The 11,630-nt window shown below is 31.7% G+C and overlaps 1 protein-coding gene across 1 annotated transcript; it reads right to left on the bottom strand.

The window, feature by feature from the left end:
- Window positions 1-628: 628 nt before the first annotated feature.
- Window positions 629-11,263, bottom strand: LOC106476772 (lysosomal acid phosphatase-like; the record flags this gene model as incomplete). The annotated part of the gene is made up of 6 exons (XM_013937400.2): window positions 629-2,074; window positions 3,000-3,291; window positions 4,951-5,036; window positions 6,659-6,779; window positions 7,747-7,836; window positions 11,168-11,263. Coding segments are annotated over 6 exons (780 nt in total), but the record flags the coding sequence as incomplete, so codon positions are not given.
- Between the last annotated feature and the right edge of the window lie 367 nt (window positions 11,264-11,630).

Below are 11,630 nucleotides of genomic sequence, written 5' to 3'. Positions count from 1 at the left end.
TGAAAATGTAGAATAATTAAAAACTAATTATAAAAAACCTTTTTTTTTTTACCATTTATTGAGACTTAGATGATTTTAAAAGCTACTAACTAAGATGAAAACTTCATTGAAGTGTCACCAGTATTTAAAAAAAACAAACTTAACTGGCATAGGTAGAAAATATAAATCAAGATACAATACTGAACCGTAGCTGAAAAAAAAACCTATAATAGTACATTTGTTTTACTTAGTCATTCTTTTCTAATAACAATTATTTTTATCTTAACACACACAATAAATATATATGTGTGTGTGAATTGAAAACTAAACTTGTTCCAAAGATAAACTACTAAAAAAATTAATTTGGCCCTTTCCTTGTTCCACTAAATACATACAATACTTGATAAAGAATAAAACAAATTGTTCCAGTATCCAGTGTTAGATTGTAGTGATAATTTGTTTTATTCTTTATCAAGTGTTCCTGTATCCAGTGTTAGATTGTAGTGGTAATTTGTTTTATTCTTTATCAAGTGTTCCTGTATCCAGTGTTAGATTGTAGTGATAATTTGTTTTATTCTTTATCAAGTGTTCCAGTATCCAGTGTTAGATTGTAGTGATAATTTGTTTTATTCTTTATCAAGTGTTCCAGTATCCAGTGTTAGATTGTAGTGATAATTTGTTTTATTCTTTATCAAGTGTTCCAGTATCCAGTGTTAGATTGTAGTGATAATTTGTTTTATTCTTTATCAAGTGTTCTATTATTCAGTGTTAGATTGTGGTGATAATTTGTTTTATTCTTTATCAAGTGTTCTATTATCCAGTGTTAGATTGTAGTGATAATTTGTTTTATTCTTTATCAAGTGTTCTATTATCCAGTGTTAGATTGTAGTGATAATTTGTTTTATTCTTTATCAAGTGTTCCTGTATCCAGTGTTAGATTGTAGTGGTAATTTGTTTTATTCTTTCTTCTTAGCTTCTTCTGGAATAAGCCAATACTGAATATTATTTAGTATTTTTGAACACACTTGTAAAGAGCCTGTAAGTTTTATTATGACCGATATTGTAATTAATTGCTTCAAACTTTCAATAAAAAGAACATGATATTTTATTGTAGGATGTTCAAATATGCACAACAAATATTGAAATAGCAAAATTCAGTATTTGTTTCTGGTCTAGTTAGAAGTCAGGAACGTAACAGAAATACAAGACCTGGTAGTACTAATCTACCTGTAGTAGTCCATCATGCCAAATAAGACTAAGATAAATTAGAATAAAACCAAAATAATAGGATACGATTCATATATTAAAAGCTTTCTACATCCCCTCAGTCTCCCTACCAAAGAAGCTAGCTAAGCCTAGATACCTTTCTTGAAAAACATTCAAATAAGTCAGCGAATAACTCACTAAACTTCCACCAAGAAGCCCCAGGATTGAATCCCTGCCACTACCAACACAGAAATATTCCTTCTCAGGACTTCCCTGAAGATGGCTGTAGAATAGCAACCAAAATGTGGGATAAAAACTAGTTAATAATTAGATAACTGTAGTTAAGAACAAAGTTATACAATTGGCTATCTGTGCTGTACCCATCATGGGTACTGAAAACTGGTTTTTAGTGTTGTAAATTTGCACTGTGCCACTTGAGGGTAATTAATGATTGGTCTGAGATGAATGTAAAAGTATTAACCGTGACAATGATTGATATCTGATCACCTCACAACATTACTAAAATTACTGTTATGTAATGCTAATAAACCTACGAACCTTGGCTATAATTATAAAGCATTGAAAAGTTTCTTATAGCATAGATAGAAATTCACTGTATATTGAACCATGTTATTTAACTTCAATGTTACCATTAAAAAAAATTCTACAACATTCTTTTTTAGGCTTAGCTTTGTAATCTTTTAGTCAACATTATCACTGAGATATTTTTTGTCAATATGGCTTTCCCATATTACAAAATAATTCAGATTGTAGGCACTAACTGGTAGTGGTTGTTAGTGTCCCTCTGTCTGCACTGCTGCCAAATCAGGACTCCACAGATCAATCAGTAGCACAGACACTGCAAGTCCAAGTCCAATTACAGCAATAGCTGGAATGATAATTATCTTGTGATTACATTTTATATCACATTTACAGATTATTCTTACAATTTCAACTTTACTCATTACAAAAATAAGAATATAAATGGGCTAGATTCACACACAAAAAAAACAAAGAAACTTCAGTTTAACACCATTATGTACTGCAAGTTGAGTTAAACGTGCTAACGTGAAATTGACTTTCAAAATCACATATTTCTGAAATAAGAATAAGCCTAGTAGAAACCACACAATTGCTATCTACACAGCAGAGAATTAACAGCTATTTCCATAACGTGCCCATTGCTATCTACACAGCAGGGAATTAACAGATATTTCCATAAAGTGTCCATTGCTACCTACACAGCAGGGAATTAACAGCTATTTCCCATAACGTGTCCATTGCTACCTACACAGCAGGGAATTAACAGCTATTTCCCATAACGTGTCCATTGCTACCTACACAGCAGGGAATTAACAGCTATTTCCATAACGTGTCCATTGCTACTTACACAGCAGGGAATTAATAACTATTTCCATAATGTGCTCATTGCTACCTACACAGCAGGGAATTAACCTTTATTTCGATAACGTGCCCATAGTTAAAAGTTTAGTTGCATATTGGAACGTTCTATCTGTAGCTCAGCACAATAATAATTAGGCCAACAGTTCCCAAATTGTGGGTCATGACGAGGTGATTACAATTAGGCCTACTTTTCTTCTAGATTATGAAGATTTGAAAATTGTCACTTGATTACATTGGTTGCTATGATGCTTTGTCATTTTGAACAATGTTCGGGGTTGTAAAAATCTTTTTATTTCTAAGAAATGTGGTCACGTACATAAAAAATAAGGGCTGCTTTAGGCAACATCCAACCATATATATCCTACAGGAAAGATATCCATGAACACAAACTTGTGTAACCCATAACTTACCATTTTTAGACACAACTTCTTCAACAGCCAAACCACATTCCTTTTCCCAGTCCTGCGGTATAAGGTTAGATGTCAGATGGATAAAGTGTCCAACTGGACATTCGGGTTGTGGACACTCAGGAAGAGTCAAAGGGTACGGGTCAGTGCTAGAGTCATTAAGATAGAAAACTTTGATGAAATGATTATGCTGTCCATTTCTGTGGAGTTCGAGGATGATTGTGGCACAGTAAGGAGGAGCCAACATGTTGTAGACACCAAGAGCATGAAGTAATAGTGACACTTGAGTATCGTGCTAGCAATGAAACAATCTTATTGTCAATTTAAATTACTTTGCCAAAAATGAATAAAAATCTAACAATACACATGGTTTAACAATAGTTTTTACTTCACTGTAGCCATAAGCTGGTATAATGAAATTCTGAAACAAAAGGAAAAAATTCTGAACCTTAAAATGCTGAGTTACGCGTTTTCTCTATGTAATTGGAACTTATGCGATTCAATTGAAAAAACTGGCAAATAGTAAGAACATGTAACTTGTTTCAAACACATGCACATTATATCTTATTTGTTAAGTTAAGTTTAGTGTTCTTTACGGTAGGTTATTATAAAAAAATTGGAAGTTAAATACTTCAGCCATTCACTTGGTAGTTAAAAAAACTTCAGGACACTCAAAATATTTTATTAACACTACCTACTAACGCTCTCTGTATTCACAGATAACGATCATTAATACTTTCTGTTGGCATTGATAGTAGTGCTGCTTAATCAACAAAACTGACACTCAGGAACATCAATACTACAACCAACCTAGAATTCCTTAACCTTACAATCATTAACAAGATCCCATTGGCTTTTTTTAAAAACTATTTATGTACAACATTATTCGTTACAGGGTCTCAAATAACACACAAAATATTATAAAAAAAAAAACACTGTAGTTAATGTCATCAATCTGGAAAAACAACAACACTGCAGTTAATGTCATCAATCTGGAAAAACAACAACACTATTGACGACATTAACTACAGTGTTGTTGTTTTTCCAGATTGACGACATTAACTACAGTGTTGTTGTTTTTCCAGATTGACGACATTAACTACCTGGAAAAACAACAACACTGTAGTTAATATCATCAATCTCAAAAAACAACAACACTGCAGTTAATGTCATCAATCTGGAAATAAAAATAACATCAACAGTTAATGTCAACAATTCGAAATAAAAATACCATCAACAGTTCATGTCATCAATCTGAAAATAAAAACACCATCAACACTTCAGTTAATCATTAATTTCTGGTGGGATCCCCTGTGTCTTTTAAACAAAAAATGGAGGATTTCACCCAATTCCCTTCATCAGTTCTTTACGCTGAGTTTGTAACACATGAAAATGTAAACTATGGTTATTAATAATACCAGTGAATGGGACAAAAACAAGTCAGTAACTGGCAGTTTAAATTACTTTCAAAATTAACATTGCCTCCTAATGTTCCATAAAATGACAAAACATACATACAACATCTTTGTTTGTTTCTTTTGAATCTCGTGCAAAGCTACACGAGGGCTATCTGCACTAGCCGTCCCTAATTTATCAGTGTAAGACCAGAGGGAAGGCAGCTAGTCATCACCACCCACCACCAACTCTTGAGCTACTCTTTTACCAACGAATAGTGGGATTGACCGTCACATTATAACGCCCCCATGTCTGAAAGGGCGAGCATGTTTGGTGTGATGGGGATTCGAACCTGCGACCCTCAGATTACGAGTCGATTGCCTTAACCACCTAGCCATGACATCTTCATTTAACATATCTGGTTTTCTACAACCAATGAACTTTGTACAAAATGACAATAAGAACAACTCTCATCAGTCGATTATAATTTTATCCTGCAGATAAAAACATGGTCAATTCTAAAAAAAAACTGTTGTACTCAGTAATGTAAATTACTTACTGAAGAATACATGAAAACTTTTAGTTCCGGGAGTTTTCCGTTAATTTTCTTCTGTATATTAGAAATCATATCTTTTAGCAGTAGGCCTGGTTTCCATACAAAAAAAACAACAAAACATCTTACAAACAATCTATTTTAGTTTCTGGCAATTAAACTTTAAAAAGAAAATATTAAAATTAAAACATTAAGCACATTTTGTAACTTTCTCATTCCTATTTCATGGTATGATCGAGAATAATGATTAATTCTCCATGATCTTGTAAATTATTTGATTTACACTTTTAAACAGGTATCACGCTCGGCTACAGAAACCATTTGGAGACTAGAGCTGGGTGATTGTGAAATATTGATTGGTGTTCATGTAAAATAACCGATTAGTCAGAATAATATTTATATCTACCAGTGTTCCTAATTATTACAATTATCCAGTAATGAAATTATTACCAATGCTATTCTTCATTGTTATTTTTTTTAATCAATAAAAGTTTGTTCAACTTAATCTATTAGTGTCACAACTCATGCGATCGAACAACTAATCAAAATTATGCTTTCCAATTATCCATGTAATTGTAATATCGTTGATATCTTGTTTGTTTCTTATTAGCCACAAAGATACAAAAATGGATTATCTGTTCTCTGCTCATCATGGTTATCAAAACCCGATTATTAGTATTATAAACCATCTCTTGAGAATAATCGATTAATCAACCAGACAATTCATCAATTAGAAAATTCCACTAATTACTCAGTTATAGTGGAAAACACACGTTTCAATACTAGTTTTATATTTTCTTTAAAATGAAATTTTGTTGGCAGAATAATGTTTCATGAAATTTTATTTCAAGTTCTGGTGATGTAGCACGGATACTTGAATATCAATATTTTTATTATCAGTAAAATTACATTCATGTTTGGTTTGTTTTGAACTTTGCACGAAGCTACACGAGGGCTATCTGTACTAGCCGTCCCTAATTTATCAGTGATAGACTAGACGGAAGGCAGCTAGTCATCACCACCTGGCACCAACTGTTGGGCTACTCTTTTACCAACGAATAGTGGGATTGACCGTCACTTATAATGTCCCACACGGCTGAAAGGGTGAGAATATTTGGTGGGACGGGGATTCGAACCTGCAATCCTCAGATTGCGAGTCGAGCACCCTAACCACCTGGCCATGCCGGGCTCTTACATTTATGTCATATCCATAAAAACAAAATGGAAGAACATTTCTGAAAACTGATTTTAAATTGTTTCTCAGATTTATCTACATTTATATTATTAGTATTGAAACAGTCTCACACCATATCTTAAGTCATAACTCTGAACTAATTAATATTTAATTAATAACTAATTAATATTTAATTAATAGCTAATTAATATTTCATAGATAAAATGACATTTCTGCATATTTGAATAATTTTGGTTTCCAAATAAAATTGTGTATTTTTAATTTATCGTCGTTATAACATGTTGATCCTGGTAATAATCACCCGATACTTATTTATAACGCAAACAAATCTTAGCGGGTTTATTTTACCTTACAGTTTCCTTTAAAAAGATTGCACGGTATATTGATTAAAACTGTAAAGTACAACATATTTGGTATAGAAGCTAGTTGAGGATTGGTCTTCAAAGGTAATAACCAAGCCAATGAGAGTAAGATATTTGTCCAAAAGAAAAGTAATAAGCAAGCCCTTGATGACTTTACCAGTTCTAAGCCTTAGTATAACCTCTGAATCAAATCCCAAGTGAAAGCTCCAGTTGCTAATGTTGACCAGTTTGTCCCACAGGGGTTCTACCCAGTCAGGCATGGTTAAGTTGTGGAGTTTCTAGATGGAAAAATACAAGAGAACTGCTGATTAGAAATACTTTACCAGTATTTAAATTATCAGTGTGACAATAGTTTCAAATCCAGTGTAAATCAAATAAAACAAGTAAACTTAACAAATAAATGATAAAAGATATCAGTGTGGCAATAGTTTCAAATACACTATCAATCAAACAAAACAAGTATACTTAACAAATAAATAATTAAAGATATCAGTGTGGCAATAGTTTCAAATCCACTGTAAATCAAACAAAACAAGTATATTTAACAAATAAATTATTAAAGATATCAGTGTGGCAATAGTTTCAAATCCACTGTAAATCAAAACAAGTATACTTAACAAATAAATGATTAAAGATATCAGTGTGACAATAGTTTCAAATCCACTATAAATCAAACAAAACAAGTATACTTAACAAATAAATGATTAAAGATATCAGTGTGACAATAGTTTCAAATCCACTATAAATCAAACAAAACAAGTATACTTAACAAATAAATGATTAGAGATATCAGTGTGACAATAGTTTCAAATCCACTGTCAATCAAACAAAACAAGCATATCTAACAAATAAATGATTAAAGATATCAGTGTGACAATAGTTTCAAATCCACTATAAATCAAACAAAACAAGTATACTTAACAAATAAATGATTAAAGATATCAGTGTGGCAATAGTTTCAAATCCACTGTAAATCAAACAAAACAAGTATTATTAACAAATAAATGATTAGAGATATCAATGTGACAATAGTTTCAAATCTATTGTAAATCAAACAAAACAAGTATACTTAACAAATAAATGATAAAAGATATTAGTGTGACAATAGTTTCAAATCCACTGTAAAGCAAATAAAACAAGTAAACTTAACCAATAAATGATTAAAGATAAGGAGAAAATGTTTAACTTTAAACAAACACATGCAAAACTAATAGAACTTGATACAATTTGAGAATAGGTTATCACCTCAATTTTCAATGTATCATACACATTCCCTGCATCTCTCCAAGTTTCAATCTTTTCACCAGAATGCTCAGACAGACTGCTGTAAAGTTTCTGTAAATGGAAAAAAAAAGATTAAATCAAGAATGAGTCACTTTAAATAATTTGTTCAGAATTTCTGCACTCCCCTACTTCAATATGTAATTGCAAATAACATTATTACAAGTGATGGAAACATTAAAAAACACCAGAAAATTCCACTATATCTTTTACGTTAAACATTTTTTTGTTCACATTATGGTTGTTTAACTCTGGTACTATGCTTTTAATCAACATGTGGGAGTTCAATACTCCTAAAAATGCTCACTTTGGTTTTGAACAAAGAACAATCATGAAGTCCTTCGATTTGGTCAGATTTCTTTGGAAGATTTATTACTTAGGTGATGACCATGTGTTTAACAACAAAGAAAAATCATGAAAAATAAATTATCTTGTATACAGTCAGTTCAATGATGCCAATGTACCAGCATGCACCAGAGTCTTATAATATACAGTCAATTCAATGATGCCAATATGCCAGCATGCACCAGAATCTTATAATATACAGTCAGTTCAATGATGCCAATGTACCAGCATGCACCAGAATAGTATAATATACAGTCAATTCAATGATGCCAATGTACCAGCATGCACCAGAATCTTATAATATACAGTCAATTCAATGATGCCAATGTACCAGCATGCACCAGAATCTTATAATATACAGTTAATTCAATGATGCCAATGTACCAGCATGCACCAGAATACTATAATATACAGTCAGTTCAATGATGCCAATGTACCAGCATGCACCAGAATAGTATAATATACAGTCAATTCAATGATGCCAATGTACCAGCATGCACCAGAATCTTATAATATACAGTCAATTCAATGATGCCAATGTACCAGCATGCACCAGAATCTTATAATATACAGTCAATTCAATGATGCCAATGTACCAGCATGCACCAGAATCTTATAATTAATTTTCCATATATAAATAACGAGTAAAGAGTGGTGTGTTTAACATTTGTTTTGTTTCATTTTAATGATGCAAAACCAATAGTAGCCCCACCTATTTCATTGTTACTATGTTAAGGGAAGCACTTATAAATGTACACTAATGTCTAGTCATGCTCTGTCTGATCACCATGCATCTTGACAATAGCCCTGCAGCATAGTTTCCATTGTAAAATGCTCCATTACAAGGTTGCATTGTCCAAAGCACACCACTAAATTTTGCAGGTTTTCCATAATTCATTTAATATATGAGAACATTAGTTACCACTGCCTGTTTCAACAGTCCAATCACATGGAAATTCATGAATACTGTTTTCACTCCCACCTACTTACGATATGTAATGATTGATCAGGAGGTATGGTTCAAAGCCTCCTATTGGCCTCATTTCCAGATGGAGATCCTTCTTTATTATTTTATGTACTGTTGCCTAGAGCACTTTGATGGCTCTTGACATTTACCTTTATACCTGTTGATTCTTGTCTATGATAAAATTCTGTACTTTGCTTAATACAGCTGGAGTACAATTTGTTGAAGGTCTCTTTCTGGATGATCTTGGTGCCCCAAGTTGATCCATATTCTTTTGTTTCAAATGCCAAAAAACTTTGGAAATTCTAAATCCACAAATTGAACACACCTTTATGATCTGAGTGCATGAATGTCTTGCGTCAGAAAGGACTGTTACAGACCCTTCCAAAAAGCAATAAATTTTTAGTGGCATCACACTACCTAAGAAACACCAAACAATGTCAAAATGTAGTCTGATACATGCCACACTTTTATGTTGCTTGTGGTTAGCCAGTGACTTACTGATTTGCATATTCAAAATAATTTTAATATAGTGTACTCAACCCTGTATGATAAACTTACTTTGTTTCATACTTTATGTAGTGTCAGTGTGTGTTTAAAAAAAAAGTTAACCCTTTATCATAAACTTACTTTGTTTCATACTTTATGTAGTGTCATTGTGTGTTTAACAAATAAGAAAGTAAAATAATAAATAAGAATGTTCATCTTATTTGTTTCATGCTGCAGCTATGAAGAGTTCACAAAGTGTTTTACTTTTTACACCAATTTCTACACACACACGGCACAAGTTTTCTCACTTCAGAGTTAAACAAAACTACAAGTCAAAAACACAACAGTTTATAACTTCATTAGAAAGCCTGCTAATATTATATACTAAATCTAGCTCACAAACATTTCACTTTCTTGCAGTACAGAAGCTTGCTGATAAAATTAGAGCCAACTAAATTTGTCTTTAATATCTAACCCATCTTTGGAGAAGATGTTATATATCTAATAGCCAACAAAAAAAACTTGGTAGCCGCAAACTTACTGTGATTTTATGATATACCTTATGTTTACTACATGGCATAAAAATATTTAGCTAATAATATTTTAATAGTACTCTACGGCTCTGTAATATACCGAAACAAATTTATATCCTCTGATGAAAGTTTTATATTTTTACATCAACTTGAAGATATTTGATGATAAATTGTGACAAGATTTTTAATAAATCAAATTTCAACTACTTATTTACACTTGTCTGATAAATATTTCAAAAATTCATTTAGTTACTCCTGCTGGCAAATATTCACTAGTACTGATAAGTTGTAATATTGTATCCAACTGTGCAAGTAATGGAACCAATAGCGTTTTGAGAAAATACAAATTATTTTTTAGTGTAGGGTTTGCTAGTTGCCAATGACAATCAGACTTCGGGCAAGGCTGAAATAACAAATAGTTAAAATTTTTCTAAAACGACAATTTAAAATAATCTATTGGAAATAAAATGATATAGAATTTTTTAGAAATACTTTAAAAAAATGTGTACTAACAATAAATCCTTAACGACATTTTGGTGATAAACAGGATTTTTCAATGCTACTTTCTAGAGGTTACAGAATCTAATGACTAACAACTAATGAAATGTAAGTACAGAAAAACCTACATCAGCATGTAACAATGAACTAATGTATGTCTACTGCAACATATCTCACTCACGCATAACACTGATTTACAGTTACTGTTTGGTTGTTACAGAAATTGATTATTAAAAAGTTTATCTGCTAATAGTCATCTTTAATTTTGAACTGACAGACTAGAGATAATTCAGCTAGACAACAGCATCAGGCACCAAATCTTGGGCTACTTTTTCTGACTAAATAGAGGGGTTTTACCACCACTCTTATTTTGAACTCTCACAACACCACAGTACAAAGCCAGTTTTTGGCAGCAACGGGATCCGACTGTTAGTGTATCCATTTACAACATCAATCACCCTTAGAAATAAAATTGTTCTTTATGACTCGTAAACAGTCGGGCCACATGGTAGGAGTAGTTGTTTACATAAGGGCTAATATAAATTTATAAACTTACTTGATGGTCATTATTAAATTTCTTAGCCAGTGGAGATTTCATAATTCGTAAAACTTCTTTATCAGCTTCGGGACATTTTGATTCTGGATACAGCATCTGTGTCCAGATAAAATGTTTGTTAAAATACTTGTTTATTTTAACTACAAAAGAATAACAAATGTATTATTTAAAATACAGTATATATAAAAAACAGAGAACATACATTAAGATGTTCATTAATAATAACAGAACGTACTGAACATTACACTAATTATTTTTACACTAAGATGTTCATTAAAAATAACATAACGTACTGAACATTACACTAATTATTTTTACACTAAGATGTTCATTAAAAATAACAGAACGTAGTGAACATTACACTAATTATTTTTACACTAAGATGTTCATTAAAAATAACAGAACGTACTGAACATTACACTAATTATTTTTACACTAAGATGTTCATTAAAAATAACAGAAC

This window comes from Limulus polyphemus, unplaced genomic scaffold, assembly GCF_000517525.1.
Source record: "Limulus polyphemus unplaced genomic scaffold, Limulus_polyphemus-2.1.2 Scaffold11512, whole genome shotgun sequence".
Classification (NCBI taxonomy): Eukaryota; Metazoa; Arthropoda; class Merostomata; order Xiphosura; family Limulidae; genus Limulus; species Limulus polyphemus.
Note: the sequence above shows the minus strand (reverse complement) of the source record. Positions and strands in the feature narration are given on the sequence as shown.